Here is a 19,389-nt window from a genome sequence, read left to right as displayed (position 1 = left end):
GAAAGTGATTTAAGTGGAGATGTTTACTGAAATATTTATGGGAAATTCATGCTTGAATTTGCTTTACAACATGTCAGCAAGGGCACCTGGGTGGCTCAGTGGTTGAGCATCTGCCTTCACCTCAGGGTGTGATTCCAGGGTTCTGGGATCGAATCCCATATCAGGCTCCCCGTGGAGACCCTGCTTCTCCCTCTACCTATGTCTCTACCTCTCTCTGTCTCTCAAAAATACATAAATGAAATCTTTAAAAAAATAAAATGTGTCGGGATCCCTGGGTGGCGCAGCGGTTTGGCGCCTGCCTTTGGCCCAGGGTGCGATCCTGGAGACCCGGGATCGAATCCCACATCGGGCATCCCGGTGCATGGAGCCTGCTTATCCCTCTGCCTATGTCTCTGCCTCTCTCTCTCTCTCCATCATAAATAAGTGAAAGTTGAAAAAAAAAAACTAAAAAAAATAAAATGTGTCAGGAATATAAAAAAACAAAAACAAAAACAAAGGGGTGGTAGAGGAACTGAGAATGGCATGATGCCCACAGTCATCAAAGCTGGTGCTGGGTAAGTCAGGCCCCACCCTAAGCCCCCCTCTGCCTGATGTCTGCATCCTCATAACCCAGTCTTCTACAACTGCCAAGGGGTACAATGGCAGGAGTAGTTTTAAGGAAATAGGAGATTCTCAGTTTCCACAAAGGCAACAGAATAAAGCGATTAACAGTACAAGTTCAGGAGCCAGCCTGCCTGGATGCAAGTCATGCTGCCCTGCTGTGCGACCTCAGGGAGATCACTTAATATCTCTGTAGTTCCAACTGCTCACTTTGTAAAATAGGAATAGGAGTGATCCCACCTCACAGGGTGGTGGTGAGAAGGAAATGAGAAAAATCCTTAGAAACTCTTAGAAGGGGAGCTGCATAGTAGGGGGTGTGCCACACGAATGCCACCCATAGCAATAGGGGTACTCTTCCTAAGATGCAAAGTCAGGCCATTGTAGACCATCCAGCCCTCATAGAACTGCCAGCAGCAGCAGGACTGCAAAGATAAACCATGCGGCCCAGACCAGGAGAACAGCCCAGCAGCCCACAGAATCATGAGAAACAATAACTGCTTATTGTTTTAATCCACTTTTAGCCTTGGGGATGTTGGTTACACATCAAAAACTAACTGGTGTGGTGATCAAAAAAGAGACTTTCATGTATGTAAGTATATTACGTTAGGTTAAATTCTGCTGGAACTAAAAATCATTGGAAGGTCAGTTCAGGAGAGTGAGATTTTTTTCCTGTTTTCTCCCCCATTATGTCCTCAGTGCATGGAACATAGTAGGTGTTCAACAAATATTTGTTGAATGAATGAATGACTATAAGTTAAGCTGAAGGAGAAAAAGAAACAATGTGACGTGACATGCATATATTTATCATGTGTATTTCAGTGGACAGCATGTGTACCATCCAGTAAGATGTAAAGGAGTGAAGTGGGCCAGATGGTGACCAAGAACACTGGAGAGGGACCAGGCTTCTTCTAAGGGCAGCATTGCTACTCATCTCTGAATGACAGCTGCCACATAGGAATTAGACCCAGGGCCACCAGATATTCTGGGTCGTCTTACAAATATTTACTGCATCTGTGACTTCCTACCTGTCATGATCCCCAGGTGTGTAACTGAATCTTCCTAAGCCTCTGCTTCCTCATCTGTTAAATAGGTATAACCGCAGTCCCTACCTCAGAATATCTTTATAAGAATCACGTAGATTAATAATATTAATAGGTTAATGAATATTCATAAGGCCGAGGCCCCCCCCCCCCCCCCCCCCGCTGTCACTCCCGGTACTCACGGCAAAGATTCTCACTCCTCCAGGGGTGCACAGTGGCCCCAGCGGCCTGGCATGCAGCAGCATAGGCGGCCAGTGCCTCACATAATGGCGCAGACTGGCCTGGCAGCAGGCAGCGGTCATAGACACAGTCGCGCAGAGCGCCCTGTGGATCTATCTTGCTGTGGCACTCCCGGAAGGGCCCCGTGGTGTCGGCAAGGATGCCACACTCCTTCTTGCTCTGCTGCTGCTGGGCCACCAGGGAATCCAGGTTGGGACAGTCGCCTGGCTCAGTTGCTCCACAGCCTGGCCTCGTCTCCTCCTGCCAGCTATTGCCAAAGGCCAGTGCATTGGGAGCTTGACCTCCACCCCGCAGAGCCAGGTCGTCATTGGGGTTCCCATTGAAGTTCCCACAGAGCCCACACAGGGCCCCAGCATAGCTGCTGGGCACCTTGGCAATCACACGGTCATTCCAGTTGTAGGTGACAGTGAGGCCAAAGTCTGTGCGCACAACGGCATCTTGGCCCTGGCGGAACACCTGCACCTGCCCGTTGGCTGCCTGGAGGGGCAGGTGATGAAGGATGCCATCCACCTGGACAGAGATGAAGGAGATCCAAGGGGTCAGGGTATTCATGGCTTTGTGTCCCACCCTTCACACACTTGGCTCCAAATATTCTGAATTCCTTGCTATTCTCTTGAGCACATTATTCTTGGTTCCACTTCAGGACCTTTGCACTTGCTATCCCCTCTGTGTAGCTCACCATCTACCTCTCTTCAGCCTTCAACTATCAGCTTAAATCCAAATCTCTAACTCATGGACTTCAGAGCCTACGGGACCTGTCTCCCCATAACCTCCTCAACCTTACCATCTCCCACTCCACCCGCCCCCCCCCCCCCCCCCCCCCCCCCCCCGCCTCACTCATTCTGCTACAGCCATACTGGCTTTCTTGTTATTCCTCTCAATTTAGTCCAACCTTAGGGCCTTTTCACTTTGCCAAGAACATCACCCAACACTTTTCTCCTGGCTGCTTCCCCTTCAGCCTTTGGGACTTGGTACAAAGCCAGAGCCACTTTGGCTCTGTCCACCTCTATGTCTGCATCACCTGTCACAGTGCTCACCCAGTCTCCTTGGTGTCACCCTAAACACCACCTCATGGCCTTTGCACTTGCTATGCCCTCCCCCTAGGATACCACACAGCACTTTTTAGTTGGCCAATGCTACTTCAGCTGTGGGTGTTAGCTTTGATCCAAACCCCTTACGATGGCCTAAGAGGCTCTAGGTGATCTGAGCCTCACTACTCTCCAATTTTGTTCTCTGGTACCATCCGTCCACACCCCTGCAACTCCAGCCAGGCGTTCTCACTTTCTCCTGGACTCAGTGAGCTCAGCTCAGCTTCAGGGCCTTCCCTGTGCCTTCTGCTTGTGACATTCCTATCCCCTTCCACGTCCCTATTCTTTGTCTGGTGGCCTCCCCATGATTGTTTACGTCTCAGCTTAAAATAGAACCCCTCTGCCCACCAGGCCCTGCTTGTCTCCACTTTTCTCACCTAGTTTCCTATCAACCTCTCTATTCCACACTTCCAGCCTCACTCTCAGGTCCAGCTGCATGGCTCTGTGCTGTTCTCCTGTCTCTTCAAGCTCAGTTCAGCGCAGCCTTTGCACCTGCTGCTTCCTGTGCCTAGGAACCACCACTCTTGGCCTGGTGGTCTCTTCCTTGTCCTTTGGTTTTGGTTTAAATCAAAATCTCCATTGTAGGCATTCCCTTCATCATCCCCTCCCTCCATTCCAGCCCCATGGGCCTTCTGGCTCTTCCTCTGCCCCTCTGGTTTGTTCTTGCCTCAGGGTCTTTGCACTTGCTCCTTCTGCCTGTAATACTCTCCCATCCACTTCTGTCCCTGCCTGTCCCATCTGTCTCCTCAGGAGTGGCAATAGGATGTAGTGGTTAAGAGAGTATGAACTTCACTCCCTAAGGGGGATTTCCTGCCCCCACCCTACTGGCCCCCCAGGGTCCTGGGTCACTCACCAGCACTTGCCCAGGGTACTCCCGGCGCACGATCACATTCACGCCATGGGCCTCCACGCGTACGGCACGCGTGTAGCTCACAGTCTGGCTGCCCCGGTGCTCGTTTTCCACCAGCACCCGAAAGGTGGGCAGCGCTGCAGCCTGGCCACACGATCCCACCAGCAGGTACGTGCAGGTGCCCATGAAGTCGAAGCGCCGGCCATCAAAGCTCACATAGTGCGGGTCTCCGGATGCCTGGCAGCTCCCAAAGCGGTCGGGGTAGCAACCCAGGAGGCCGTTCTGGACGCGGCAGCGCTCACCAGTTGGGCAGCCCTGTGTGTCCTTGCAGCTCACCTGCCCGGTGGCACCGTTGCAGGTGCAGAGCCGCCTGCACTGCTCGTCCTCCCACACCTGCTGGTCCGGAGCAAGCGGGCGGCCTTGGAAGGTGCAGCCGCAGGACGAGGCCTTCACGCAGGAGCCACCGCTGGACACGAAGCCTGGGAGGCACACGCAGCCCTCCACGCACGGGAGCCCGGAGCAGTTGGCAGGCGCTGCCTGGGAGTTGCAGGTGGCGGGGCAGGCGGGGCCGCAGTGCTCATAACGGCTGTTGGCTGGGCAGGACAGGGCTGCGGAGGGGGGAGACAGAGATGGGGAGGGGGCTCAGGCCAGCACGAGGGGCTGGGTGGCGTGCTCTGTCGGGAAGGACTCAAAGGGACTTCCCTCCTGACACTCTCCTCCTCCCCCAGAGCTCCCCAGGGCATTTCCATCCCTCCTGGTGTGGGGTCCCAAACCTGAGAGACATAGTTAACTCCTTTCCTCCTCTGTTCACGGACAACCAATCTGTCAGTAAATCCTGGGAGCTCCATTGTCAAAATCTATCCAGAATCTGCCCCCTTCTATTGCCATCATCCCCATCCTGGTCTGATCCCCCCACAAGCAGCTTTCTGCCCGGTGTCCCCCAACAACCCCATTCTGCTTTCGCAGGCCAGAGACACCCTGCGAACACCAGTGGCATCCTTCTGCTCAGAGCCCTCTTGTGGTGCTATCTTAGGGGAAAAGCTCAAGTCTTCCTGGTGGCCCACAAAGCTCTCCATCATCTGCACCCATCATCTCTCTCTTCAACTCCTCTCACTCTCCCTTTGGTTCACTCTGTCCCAGACACAAGGGCTTCCTCATGGGTCCTCATACTCCTCATACTCCTCATGGGTCCTCAGGGCCTTTGCATTAGCTATTTCCAGTATCTGGATCGGCCACTCCTCAGAAAGCAATGAAGCATGTAAGAAAGCTACTGGAGGCCAGATAGCCTGGGTTCAAATCCTGGCCTCTCCTGCTTAGCTGTGTGATTGTGAGCAAATGATTCCAATTGCCCTGTGCCTCCGTTTCCCCATCAGTAAAACGAGATAGTAACAGTACTGATCTCACAGGGCTCTGAGGAGTAAATGAGTTCATCTATGCAGAGACAGCCCATAGCATCATTACTACTTAGCTGACTCCATTGTCTTATCCTGCTCTCGGCTCCCAATGTCACCTCCACAGAAAGGGGAGCACCCTCTTTGTGAGCCTCCCATTTGCTCTTATTACATGAACTTCATTTCTGTTGCTCTTTGAAGATATTCCATGGTTTACTACTTACTATATGTCTCCCCTGCTAGGATATGAATTCTGTGAGAGTGGGGATCTGGTCGGCCTCAATCCCCCTCTCCCTCCCGACCCCGATTCGACAGCAACAAGGACAGAGTCTGGCCCACAGGAGGCACTGGATAACTCCGGCTGGTGTCTACCCAACAGTGAGATGAGGACGGAGTACTGACCAAGACAAACCCCATGTGACCTCAGTGTCTCCCCAGACTTCCTCCTCCAGAGTCCCCGTCTCAAGCCCCACACCCGGGCCTGGACACCTCCTTTTCCCTGTGCATAGATGTCATGTATCCTGAAAATTTCTTGGGGAGTTTCACAAGGGCAGGGGCAGGTGTGTGCTGGTCCTCACTGTGCCCATCATCAGCAGAGGGGTGGGGCGAGATAGGGGCTCAGGGAATGTTTTGGGATGAATGAATGAATGAATGAATGAATGAGTGAATGAATGATTAAGTGTATGGCCGCCTGACTAAGGAGCCTGGACTTTATCCAGAGGGCATCAGGGAGTCACAGAAGGGCTTTGAATGAAGGGATGTTCACATTTCTGCTTTGGAACTCTGGGGACTACCTCTCATACCAGCTTTTGCACATGCTCCTCTCTCAGCCTGGAACCCATGTCCTGCTGCCCCTTTATTCTGCCTAGTTTCAGTTCCTCCTACAGGTTTCAGATTGGGCATCCCTTTCTCTAGGAAATCCTCCCTGACCCCCTACCCCCAGGCTGAGTCAAGAAGTTTTCCTGATTGCCCATGGCCCTCTGGACTTCCTCCATTCTGGCCCTGACCACTCTGCCCCAGCCTTGCCGAACTCAGCAGGGAACACTCTAGTGGTCAGTGTCTAGTAGTGACTGTCTGCCCCAACCTTAGGCTCACTATGTGCACAGTGACATCTTGGCCATCCTCCCGGTGTCCCTGACATGGTCCAGCTTCAGGCTGAAGTGCTTAGAGATTGAGTCCTCTGCCTCCCACCACGGGCTCCCAGCCCACACCAAGGGCATCACTCACGACAGTTGGCTAGTGGCCTCCAGTTCCCGACAGAGATGCCAAGCCCCAGACAGGCCTGGGCGTAGGCGCTGAGGCTCCGGCACAAGCTGGCCCGGTCCCCATTGAACACACACAGGTCGTACACACACTCCTCCAGGAAAGGCCTCGGGGGCAGGGCGCTGTGGCAGGCAGCAAAGGGGCCATCGGGCTGGGTCAGCATGCCACAGAGACGGTTGCCTTCGTAATGCTGGGCCTGGCCTGGGGTGCAGGAGGGACAGTCGTTCTGGCAGCCATCGTCACACAGGTCATCCCCATCATCCAGCTTCCAGCTATTGGCAAACTCCACGGGGTTAGGTGCCAGCTCCAAGTCAGCGGTGAGGAAGTCATCGGCGGGGTCATTGTTATAGTTGCCGCACAGTCCGCACACCTGGTCTTGGAAGCGCACTGGCAGGCTCACGGCCAGCTGGCAGTCCCAGTCGTAGGTGACCACCAGCCCGAAATCCAGCTCCACCACGGCCCGTGTTCCACTCTGGTACACCCGCAGGCGACCCTCGGCCAGGGAGGCGGGCAGGCGGGAGCGCTGGTTGTCAATCTGCAAAGATGGGGGGGTGGAGGGGAGTTGGTGGTAAGATCCTGTGCAGTCTGGCCTTCACCCCTCAAACCTTCCCACTTGCTTCCCCTGTTCCGGTTGCCCTGGGATACCTTCTTCCTGTAGCTGCCACCCACCAAGTCTCTGGATCTTTGCCCTTGCATCCCTGTGGCCTAAAATGTTCTTCCGCTAGATGCACACAAGGCTCACTCCCTGATCTCTTACAAAAGCTTTGTTCAGATGTCACCATGGCCATGAGACCATTCCTGACCACTCTATTTTATATGGCAACCTCTCCCTACTCCCTACATCCCTTCCTTGCTCTATTTTTTTCCCCTATAGCTTCTAAGTTTCTAACATATAATTTACAAATTTCTCATGTTTATCATTTGCCTAACGCCATAGACTGTCAGCTCCATGAAGACAGGGATTTTTGTCTGCTTTCCTCACTGCTTCATCTCCAGCGCCTAGAACAGTACCTAGTAGAATAGCAAGTGCTCAATAAGTGAGTGAAGGCACCGCTGTGTTAAGTAAACATTCACCAGGCACTCCCTCTGTGCCTGGCCCTGGCTGGGAGATCCTGGGAGTGATGACCAAGATAACCCAGACCCTGCTCTTATGGGGCTCTCAGTCCAATGAGGGAGATAGATCTGTCACTATTAGATCAAAGTGACAGATCAGAGTGATCAGGAGAGTGGGAGTACAGGAGGTGGTGGGAGTACAGGAGGCTCTGGGAGTCCAGAAGAAGAGCCAGACTCAATCTAGCAGGTTGGGAGAGGCTTCCTGGAGGCAAGGACAGCTGAGTTGAGCTGAGCTATAAAGGATCAGTGTGGAGAGTCACAAAAACAAGGGGAAGGGTATTCTTTCCAAATGTCCTGAGCGGGGAGAAGGCCTAACCGGAGGATGAGGAGGATGAGGAGCGTGTCTCTCTGTCCCTTGGGCCCAGTTTCCTCTTTCTGAGCATTTCTTCTTAATTCTCTCTTCACACATGCTTGTCTTAGCCAAGAGATATGAGAAAAGGAATAACAGGCAGAGGGGACTGCATGAACAAGGTCCAAAGGTAAGATAGATCTTCATTTGGTCAGTGAGTCAGGAATGCCCCTGTGTGTCCAGGTCCACACTGGGCAGTGCTGTGGGTATAGCAGTCACCGAGACACTCACAGGCTCTCAGCCCAGGGAGGCAAGTCATCTCCATTTTTAAATGACACAAGTAATATTTGTTCACTACAGGAAACTTATAAAATGTTCATGGGCAAAAATGAAAAAAGAGAAATCACCCATATTGCTGTGGACACACACACACACACAGAGGTACATTTATAAATCCAGTCAGGGCTTTTTCTACCTTTTAATTTGTATATTTTTTTCTTTTTAAATAATGGGACCATGCTGAAGTCCCCATTTCATGAACCTCTCTTTTCTCCTAGGAATCAATGTCTTGGGGACATCCCATCACAAGGAGCTCTAAGCCTTTGTCCAGTCACTGACCCCTCTGTAAGAATCTGACAAAAATAATAGGCCCTCTTTCCGAAAAACTTCACAGCATGTGCAAAATTCTACACATAATATCAAAGATTTGAAGTCTCTCTGAGCTTGTGGTCAATCCCTCTGGATCTTGAGAACACCTACTTTAATCCGCTTTAATCCATTTGTTAATCTCACACTTTTACACTTGTAAAACAAGAGAGCTATAAGGATACTCAGTGCTTTGCTGTTTACCATCGTGAACAAAGCATCCATGGGGGGTGGGGATTGAGTTTACTGAATGAAGAGGCATCCATCCCATGCAGACCCGTGCAGATGTAAAGAAAACAACAACAAAAAAAAGGGGCAGCCCCGGTGGCGCAGCAGTTTAGCGCCACCTGCAGCCCGGGGTGTGATCCTGGAGACCCAGGATCGAGTCCCACGTTGGGCTCCCTGCATGGAGCCTGCTTCTCCCTCTGTCTGTGTCTCTGCCTCTCTCTCTCTGTGTGTCTCTATGAATAAGTAAATAAAATCTTAAAAAAAAAAAAAGGCAGAGTCTCCCTTTATGTTGATATGGAAACAGCTCCAGGAAGCTACCATACAGTGCAAAAAACAAAATGCAGAACAGAGCAGACAGTACAGAACTCTCGCTAAGAAAGAGGAGATGTAAGAATGTAGGTTTATATTGCTTCTATTGGTATCAAGAAACCCTAGGTAAAACGTCAAGAAGTCAGTAAAACTGGGGAATGGGGAATTTTGGCGGAGGGCAAGATAGCAGATGAAGACAGGAGTGACAGCCAGACCTTTCACAACGTGCCCTGTTTGTTTTGAGCTATGCCAACGCTTTACCTCTTTAAAAAAAATCCATCACAGCAACATGGAAGAAACTCTCATGTACTCTGCTGAGCAAAAGAATCTTCCCGCAAATGACTGCTTATAGTGTGTGATTCTGTGAATGTGAAGTTCTTGAGCGGGCAAAACTAACTATGGTGGAAAAACATCAAAACTATGGTTGCCTCTAAGAGTGGGTTGGGATTGTCTGGGAAGGGGCATGAAAGAATGTTCTGGAATGATGAAAACATTCTCTATCTTAATGGAGGTTTGGCTGCACATCTGTCAAAACTCCACGAACTTCAGATGTATGGGTTTTATTATGTGTACATTTGATATCAAAAGCAAACAAAACAATGTAAAACTATTGTATGAGGCAGAATGGCAAAGAAGTTAAGAATAGTGACTGTGGAGCCAGCCTGCCTGTGTTCCGAGCTCCATCTCTCACTGGCTCTGAGCCCTTGGGAAGTCACCCATCGCTCTGGACCTCAGTCTCTTCATCTAAAAGTGTTAATAATAATAATAATGCCTCACCTCTGGGTTGCTGTGAGCATTCCATGCATTAATACATAGAAAGCACTAAGAAACAAATCCAGCACGTAGCAAATGCGAACTGATTAGCGTTTGGTCACTTAAGATATTTCCCTTCGTTGGGCATTTTGTTTCCTATTCTTTTTTCCTTTTGCTATTACAAACTACATTGGCATAAAGTCTTTCCCCCTTAACCACATCTCTGAATATCCTTAAAATTTCTAGAAGTGGAATTGCTGGACCACAGGGATTCAAATCCTCCCTCCCCAGCCCCCACTTCTGTGACCCCCCCCCCTCGTTCTCTGTACCCTCCACCCCACAGCAAAGGGCCTGGATTTGGGGCCCTCCACCCAAGCTTTGCCTCCTCCTTCTCACTGGAAGTTCATAGGTATTAAACCTGTAAGCTTCTGGATACTTACCCGAGCTAAGCCAACTTCCCCACGGACCAGAGATATCACGTGGCTATAGGCCCTCACGTTGACCAAGCCCACATAGGAGACCCGGCGACTGCCCCGGTGCTCATTCTTGGCTTCCACGCTGAAAGCAGGCAGGGTCTCGTCCTCGCTGCACAGCTCCACCATTGTATACAAGCACGTGCCCATCATGTCATAGCGACGGCCGTCAAAGGTGGTGTAGTGGGGGTCACCTTGGGCGCGGCAGGTGGCCACGGGCATCTCCACGCACTTGGCCTGCTCATCCACCACCTGGCATTGCTGCTGGAAAGTACACTGCAGGTCTTGGCAGGTGGGCTTCTCCTGGGATGGCACGGCTGGGGAGAGGAGGCAAGGTGGCAACAGGGAAAGTGTCAGGAGTATTCTGGAGCTCTCCTGGAGGGACTCTTGGAGCTCTCCTGCTGTGGAGAGTTTGGGCAGTTGCCTCACAACTACCCACTTGAGAAGTGGGGACACCGAGTTCCGAAATCCCAAGGGGAATGGCTGCCCAGACGTGACCCAACTCCAGGTATTCTATTTCTCTAGTTTGACACGGCTCAGCCCAGAAGAACTGGAAGGTAGTGAAGAAGGATGGGCAGGGATCATCGTGGAAATGTTCATTTTGGGGTTTTCTCTCTCTGTGACCCCTCCCCGTGCATTCCCACTCAGGTCAGAAGGCTAAGGAATCTTTTTAAAGGACAGAAAATGGAAGACAGAGACTGTTCATCAGAACAGAAATGACCGGTGGCTCAGGCTGCCTAGGTTAGAATCCTGGCTCTGCCGGTCAGCTGGGCGGCCCTGCACAAGTAATTTTAAACTCTCTGTTTGTAACAAGGGGGTGATAATGTTACATTCTTCACAGGGATATTTGGGGAGGAGGGTGTTGCCAGGCTTAAATAAGCTAAAATTAAGTAGGATTTGGCCGAGGCGTTGAGTGTTACCTGTTATCGTGAATCACCTACCCCTTCTCGCTTTCTACTATTTAAGCACAAAGTGGCTCTTTGAAGTTGAGTACCTTGCATGCCCGCGGTTGGAGGGGGCATTTTTGCCAGTGCCGGGAACTCTAATGTCTAGGGTCCTAGCTTGAGGCAGGGAGTCCACATAGGAAGAAATAGCTCTTCCTCCCCTGCCTTCCAGGGTACAAAAGCTCTTGCTTTCTGTCTGCTCATAATAACTTGCCAGATAGGGATCCCTGGGTGGCGCAGCGGTTTGGCGCCTGCCTTTGGCCCAGGGCGCGATCCTGGAGACCCGGGATCGAATCCCACGTCGGGCTCCCTGCATGGAGCCTGCTTCTCCCTCTGCCTGTGTCTCTGCCTCTCTCTCTCTCTCTGTGTGTGACTATCATAAATAATAAATAAAAATTAAAAAAAAAATAACTTGCCAGATAACCCCTAAGAGCTTTATAAATGTCAACTCATTACTCCCCCGCTGCAATCCTGTGAAGGGGTATAGTTATCCCTGTACAGATGGGAAAACTGAGGCCCATAGAGGAGAGGTCACATGCCCAAGGGCACAAGGGTGGGATTGGAAGTCTGGCTTCAGTGTCCTCAAACCCCACATTGCCTGGGGGCGAACCCTCAATGAGCAGAGCCTAAGGTTAGGTGTAGGGCCAGGTCCTAGAGATTGACTCTATTAACACACACAAGACATCTAGAATGGTCTCTGGTATATTGAGAGAGAACTCCCCCCAACATGGTAGCCATTATTATTGTCATACTCTTAAGACCTCTTGAGTTGGGGCATGAACACTCCTATATGAGGTGTGGGAGTGAGAGTTAGCAGCTGGTATAGTTGCTAAAATATCAAGGTATTTCTAAGCTGGTGAGAAGCTGCCAGCCTGATCCCACCCCTCCCTTCAAAGATCCTTTCCTCTAGGCACCTTGGTTCTTTCCTAGGACTCTGTCCATAACTCCCCCCCATCCCACACACACACACAAAGCAATAGATAAAGGGCTGATGTCAGACACCTGCCAGCCACTGCGGGGGCTTGTAGGACCCTGCTGCAGTGAGTGCTCTGGCTGGCATCTCTTCTTATTGGTCAGGACCCTGGATCACACTTATTGCTAAATATGTAGGGGGTCTTAGAGGGGGTTGGGTAGGGAGGAGCTGGGAAGCCTTTGGGGAGGGGAGGATGGCAGAGAGGATGGAGGTGGGGTGGGGACAGCCCAGCTGAGCACGAAAGCCACAGGGGAGCAGGCGGGTGGGAAAAAGGAAAAGGCAAGCGAGCCAGCAAAGGGGTCACCAGGTGGACAGGGCCAGGGGTCACTTCCCATCACTTACTTCGGCCGCAGGCACCTGCTGTCCCATAGCTTACGGCCTGGAGCAGCCCGAAGGTGAGCAGCCCGAAGTTGGTAGTGGCCTCAAGCATGTGGATCTTGTCAGTAGGGCCAAGGTCCACTTCGGCATATGAGAACTCACTGCCAGGCACGGCTGTCCAGGAGACATCGGCCCCCATCCCGTGCCCATCCATGGTCAGCTCGTTAACCGCCTTTGTCTGTGCCATCACCAGAGCCAAACCCTTCGTGCCTGGCACAGTCTTCACCACATAGGCTGGGCAGTAGGCTGCCACATCTGGCACCAAGGCCAGGTGGGGGTCATAGGTTATTCCATCCCTGGTGGCGCCTGTGCCAAACTGCAGGACCTGGATGCCCACATTCGCCGACAGGTAGAGGGGCAGGTTTGGCCGGGTCTCAAACTCGGCCACATCGCCCGCCTGGAGCCCACGGGAGCCCGTGGTGCCCCCCTGATTGTAGGTCAGCTTCGTGGTCTGGCTGGCCACGACATAGACCAGATCGTAGCGGGACTGGGAGGACAGAGAGGGCACCACGTAGCGGGTGCCCCAGGCAGACGTGGGCAGCAGCTGCTCCACCACATGGTTGCAGTTAGTGTGTTTCTGGGCGCAGCTGTGGCCTGAGAACACAGCCACGGGGCTGCTGGCTGTGATCTTTGACCCCGAGAGTTCCGCTGTGCTCTGTACCTGGACCACCTCGTAGGGCTTCAGGGTCAAGCTTAGGACACTGCCCGCTGGGTAGAACTTGCCCTGGAATGTCGCTGATCCCTTCAGCTGAATAGTGACTGAAGCCCCCGCCGCCCCAACCACCACGGCAAACTCCTTGAGGTTCTTGGATGAGATGCTGGAAGGTGTGAGCACAAAATACTCAGTGCCCAGAGCATGGACAGGCCACAGCAGCGTCAGCTCTGCTGTATCGGGCTTTGTGTTTACAGCCTGCACAGAGATGTTGTGGTCAGAGGAGATCATCACCGAGTTTTGGAAGACCTTACTGCCGACCATCTCGGCCTTGGAACTGATGTTGACCGTGACTGACTGCCCAGGGTTCACTATGACATTCTGCACGGTGCCATCTGCGTGGCAGTGAATGGAGACTGAGGTGGGGCGGTCTGATAGACTGGAGAGGAGGAGTTGGAGAGAGGCCCGGTGGTACCCGGGCAGGTAGTTCTGCAGGAAGGCTGCAAAGAAGTCCACTGAGGTCCCCTGGGTCAACCCTGGGGGCAGAGAACACAGTTGTGGGGCTGCTCACCCAGTCCTCTCCCACAGAGAAGGAAGCCCTTGCATTGTGCCTAGAGACCATCCTATTGAAGTATTAATTCGAGCTTCCCCCCACCCCCACCCCTCCTTTCTTTCCTTTCTCCTTATTCACTGACCAGCTTTTCTGGCTTTTGTTTTCTAGAAGCCTGTACACTTCCAGCGGGGATCTCAAACAAATGCTGATGTGGCCAGGCAAGTGATGTAAACGTGGGAAACCATCTGGGTGCAAACCGGAGCATTCATACACCAAGGAAAGCGGGGTGTTGCTGCTAGCTTTAGCCTGTTATTATGATGGTTTATGGGCTCTTTTTCTTCTCTCTCTCTCTCTTTTTTTTAATGCCAGCTCTTAGCATTTTACCCGAGAAACTGGCTATTTGAATTTCCACATGAAATCTCCAACCTAAAATTGTTTTAAATGTTTAACTATGGGGCCCAGGGATCCGTGGGTGGCGCAGCAGTTTAGCGACTGCCTTTGGCCCAGGGCGCGATCCTGGAGACCCGGGATCGAATCCCACGTCGGGCTCCCGGTGCATGGAGCCTGCTTCTCCCCCTGCCTGTGTCTCTGCCTCTCTCTCTCTCTCTCTGTGTGACTATCATAAATAAATAAAAATTAAAAAAAAAAGTACTATGGGGCCCAAACTGGCTGGATTCAGGTGCCAGTTTAGACTTCTGTCTTAATAAAACGTAGGGGGTGGCATCTGGGTGGCTCAGTGGTTGAGCATCTATCTGCCTTTGGCTCAGGGCGTGATCCCAGGGTCCTATGATGGAATCTGGCATCAGGATCCCTGCAGGGCTTCCCCCTCTGCCTGTGTCTTTGCCTCTCTCTCTGTGTTTCTTATGAATAAATAAATAAAGTCTTTAAAAATAAATAAAAATAAATAAATAAATAAATACATAAATAAATAAATAAATCTTAGGGGGTGGGATGTAAAGGGGGTTAAGGGAAGAAGGAGATTATAGGAGTGTTGACAACATGTCTCCTGGAAAGAGAGAGGAGTGGGTGCTTCTCAACACCCCAACTAGGAAGAGATTCTCCAGGGCTGGGAAGAGAGAGAGAAAAGGAGGGGAAGGATGAAGAGGACATGGGAGGAGATCTATAGGGTCCTGGAGAGAGTATGAGGTTATAGAAGGATTGTCTGCTGACTAAGGGGAGCCTGGAAGGACGTCCCCATGTCCCACAGGGTCAGAAGAAGACTTCCGAAGTGACCGAAGTGGACGCCGACTGATGACTAGAAGGCTCTGAGGCCCCATCCTTCCGCAGGTACTCTGGCTTCCCCGAGGCTCCTGGCCTGGGCATAAACCTCGGGAATCAGGGCACCAAGCCCTTCCAGAATGACTTCAGTGAAATTTTCTACCACCTCAGCAGAAGGAGGCTCAGAGTCAGAACTTGAGTTGAGTTATAGAAAACTGAGAAAACGGTAGTCTCAAGGACTTAAATCTGGGGACCGCGGACTTCATTTGCTTTCTTCTAGGACAGGGAGAAAATGGGAGAATTCCACATTTCTCTGTAGAACCTAGGGGACCTCTCTCCCATCTCAGATAGCTTGGGGTGGCATTGGAGATGGGGCTGGGGAGGGCGTACAGATGGAACGTGCTGACCCCGGCAGGCAGAGTCCCCCAGACTTAGTGCAAGGACACGGATGGGATCTATCTGACTTACCGCACAGGAGGGTTGCTCCAGTCCAGAGGGCCCACCAGCTCCACAGGGAACCCATGTCTGCAGCAGGGAAAGAGAGGGGGTCATAGAAGGCCGGTCTGCCCCTCTGGCTGGGTGCTGTCCCAAAGAGGACAGAAGGGCCCAGGTTCAGGACCAGGGCCACCTGGGTACCAGGAAGGCTGAGGTGGGCTGGATCGAAAGGCCAGTGTGTGTGTGTATAGGGGAGTTAGGTATCCAGTGGGTCTGGTGGTGGGGATGGAGGAGTTGCCATGGAGGGCAGGACAGGACAAGGATGGGAGTTAGGTGTCTAGTGGGTTTGGTGGGGTTGGAGTGGGGAAGCCTGGAGCCAGGAGTTAGAGTAGGGGACCCAATGTTCCACTTCTAAAGGGGACCCCAGCCTCTCTCATCTCACCTGCAGGTCCCTGGAGCTACAGGGCTAGCCCCTGGGCTGGGCTATATAGTGGAGTTTCTTGGCTCCTCGGCCACACCCTGGGCCACCTGCCAGGAAGATGGTGCCAACTTCCTGGAGGAGGCTGGTGATCCCAGGGCCAGGTGGAATGGGGACCCTGAAAGCCTGGGAAGGGCAGGGCTGGACACCTGGGTCCTTAGAGGGGTGTGAGAACAGCTGGTGGCTGTGGCCTACAAGCCTGCTGGGAGCTTCAGACTTGGAAGGGTGGTGTCCCTGAGGGAAACAGGTGGGGAACAGGGTGCTGGGAGCCTGGGTCCCCGGTGGGTGGGGGAGTAGGGGCGGAATGTGGTATTCAGTCTTGTTTGCTGGTTCGATGGTTGGATCTCTTCCTTTGCCTCCTGCCAGGAACAATAGCAAAGGACCCATATCCGGGTTCTGGCTTTTCCCTAGTCCCTGCAAGCTGATTCCTCCGGGTCTCCAGCCATCCATGTCCTGTGTCCAGGCACCACTGTTGGGGGGCAGGGGCAGGTGTCTGGGGCGGGCAGGAATCTGAGCACCTGAGCTAGGTCAGTGGGGCACAAACCCCCCACTCCTAGTTCAGTAGGACCTCTGGGTATCTTGTCTGCAAAATATGAACATCAAAATTAACCTCACTGGGGACCGTAGGTGGGAGGTGGCTCTTCTGGTGGGGTCCCCCATGGAGAGCAGAGTGGGAACTGGGGACTGGATCTGTGTGTAAAGAAGGATGAAGGCCTCTGTTTCCTGGTTCCACGCAGACACTGGGTTCTACTTCCTGGAGAATTATTTGTTTTCTGGGAGGTCTTTTTGCCCCAGGAAGGGACTGGCTGGGGGTGCCTATGTGGCTGTCGGTCAAGTGTCTGCCTTTGGCTCAGATCATGATCTCGGGGTCCTGGGGCTGCACCCCACATTGGGCTTCTTAGTCAGTGGGGAGTCTGCTTCTCCCTCTCCTCTGCCCCTCCCCTACTCATGTGCTCGTGTAAGTGCGTGTGCATGTGCACGGGCTCTCTCTTCTTTCAAATAAATACATACAAATCTAAAAAGAGAAGGAAAGAGAAGGGGAAAGGAGAGAATGGAAGGGGAGGGGAGTGGAGGGGAGGGGAGGAGAGGAGAGGAGAGGAGAGGAGAGGAGAGGAGAGGAGAGGAGAGGAGAGGAGAGGCGAGGCTGCATGAACAGGCTTTGGGGAACTCTATGCCTGCCATCGCCCCAGAATCTACGTGGGACAGGAGCTTAGGTGGTACACGGAGAGCAGAAGAAGAGAATGCCGAGAGATGGGGTGGGCTTTCTGAGATGGGATCTGTTCCTGCAGTGGAGCTGGCCTGACCCATGCCCTGTTCTTATCCCAGTGCTAGGACTCATTGTTTGCTGGGGAGTTTCCCTAGCAGCTGCAAAGCCTAGGTGCCCTCTTGGACAACACTGCAGCAGCTGCTGCCCCCAGGACTCCTTCTCTTATCACCACGGTCCTGGGCCTCTGGGTGGCCTGGGTGGGTGGGGGCTCTGGCATCCCCGACTCAGGGCAGGTTCCCAGAGGGAGAGATAAAGGCTCAGAGTTGAATGGGACCCAAAGTCAACCAGGAAAATGAAACGAGCAAACAAGAGGCTGGATGAAAGCCAGGGATGTCCAGAAACAGGCAGGGGGTAGGAGGGGAGGCTCATGGGAGTGGGAGTTTCAGGAGGAGCAGGGCCTGCATCCCTGAGGTAAATGAAGGACCGGGAGGAAGGGCTGCTGGGATTCCTGAGAAGAAAGCAGCTCTTGCAAACTAATGTGCAAATCTTCTAAGCCAGGTGTCCTGTTGTGGTCTGAGACACTCAGAGAAATGAGGGGCTGGGGGCAGAGGACTACGGTGAGCCTCAGGAGTGATCGTGCCCCTTCAATTACCTCTAAGACTTAAGGTCTCCCCTTGGTTGATGCCAGAGAGAAGCCTTTGCCTCTTCAAAATCCACTGCTGTCCTTCGCAGCCAGAGTCCCTAGAAGTGGGGTGGTAGTGGGGAAATCTCACCACTTAATATTTTGGATTTGACATCCCTTGGGATCTTCTTCTCACTCTTTTCAGGGCCCAATGGGGTGTATGTGTGTGTGTGTGTGTGTGTGTGTAAGTGTACGTGTGTGTTGACACATCCTGTGGCCTATTCTATCACAGCTATTCTTAGAGCTGTGAGAACCCCATATCTAGGGTTCTCAGTGGGGAAATCCCACACTTCCTCATGGTCAGAGAAACACATCCATCCCACTCCCTTGAATCCTCACTCTGAGCCCAAACAGAGGTGTTCGTGAACCTGAGCCTCCTGGCCTCTCCCTGTGGCAGGATCTGCGGGGGGGGGGGGGGGGGCAGATCTCCACTAGTCATACCACTTGAGACCTCTGGGACCCTCAGGCTTGTCTGGGCTGTGCAAACCATGGGCACAGCTGGAGAAAATTTACTCTCTGCAGCTAAATGCAGATTTGCTGGCAATTTTTAAATTTATTTACTTATTTATTCATGAGAGATATAGGTAGAAAGGCAGAGACACAGGCAGAGGGAGAAGCAGGTTCCCTGTGGGGAGCCTGATGCAGGACTGGATCCCAAGACCCCAGGATCACAACCTGAGCCAAAGGCAGATGCTCAACTACTAAGCCACCCAGGTGTCCCTGCTGGCACTTTTTTTACTGGATTCCTTCATGATCTGGGTCCTACAAGGATTCCCTCCCCCACCTTGGGGAATCCCTCCATCTTGCACAAGCTGCCACTAACCTCCCTTGATCTTGGCGCTCCCCCGCCCAATACCCTGCCATGCTTCCCTGTCCTTGTGAACCCAAGTCCACACTGTTGGCAGGATTATCTCCATTTGCTCCTACCTTCTCCCTGGCCATTGTGTGCGTCATTCCTCCTACTTGGAGCTTCCTTCTTGCTATTCTACTTGCAAACTCTGCATCCGGAATCCAGACCTCACTTTTTGCGTGGCTTATTTCCCAAGAACCCAAGCTAAGGCTAATCTGTTTTATTCCTCTACATGGCACTGACTACTTGCTCCCTTGCTTAACGGAGATCCCCACTCCTTTTTTCCCACACTTGAGATTGAGAGTCCTACTGGATCTATAGTCCCACTAATCTCTCCTCCATTTGCCACAATCTGGCCTCCATCCTCACCAAAACTTTTTGTTGAGCCTTTTTATTGGCCACTTGGTTCCAGCTTCTTCAGTTACGTTTGACACAAACACTTTTTCTTTGAGAATGCCTAATGTCCAGGGCGCCTGACTGACTCAGTTGATGGAGAATGGGACTCTTCATCTCAGGCTTGTGGGTTTGAGTCCCACATTAGGTGTAAAGATTACTTACAAATAAAATCTTTTTTAAAAAGGGCGCCTGGGTAGCTCAGTAGTTGAGCATCTGCCTTTGGCTCAGGTCATGACCCTGGGGTCCTGGGATTGAGTCCCGCATGGGGATCCCCACAGGGAGCCTGCTTCTCCCTCTGCCTATGTCTCTGCTTCTCTCTGTGTGTCTCTCATGAATGGATA

General features: G+C 52.3%; 1 protein-coding gene across 2 annotated transcripts in view; it reads right to left on the bottom strand.

Moving 5' to 3' along the window:
- The window catches only part of LOC484505 (Fc fragment of IgG binding protein), a 39,753-nt gene extending 24,133 nt beyond the window's left edge, over positions 1–15,620 (bottom strand). The window contains exons 1-6 of one of the 2 annotated variants that reach the window (XM_038528898.1): positions 15,469–15,620; positions 12,542–13,765; positions 10,250–10,599; positions 6,437–7,007; positions 3,822–4,426; positions 1,823–2,390 (exon numbers count right to left, since the gene is read on the bottom strand). In XM_038528898.1, coding sequence (XP_038384826.1) covers positions 1,823–2,390; positions 3,822–4,426; positions 6,437–7,007; positions 10,250–10,599; positions 12,542–13,765; positions 15,469–15,523 — 3,373 coding nt within the window. In that variant the 5' untranslated portion in view covers positions 15,524–15,620. The remainder of the gene's footprint in view (positions 1–1,822; positions 2,391–3,821; positions 4,427–6,436; positions 7,008–10,249; positions 10,600–12,541; positions 13,766–15,468) is intronic. The other variant, XM_038528899.1, reaches the window with a different exon arrangement.
- Positions 15,621–19,389: the final 3,769 nt, after the last annotated feature.

This window comes from Canis lupus, chromosome 1 (genome assembly GCF_011100685.1).
Source record: "Canis lupus familiaris isolate Mischka breed German Shepherd chromosome 1, alternate assembly UU_Cfam_GSD_1.0, whole genome shotgun sequence".
NCBI lineage: Eukaryota > Metazoa > Chordata > Mammalia > Carnivora > Canidae > Canis > Canis lupus.
The sequence above is the reverse complement of the archived record's forward strand: the minus strand, read 5'-3'. Positions and strand labels throughout refer to the sequence as shown.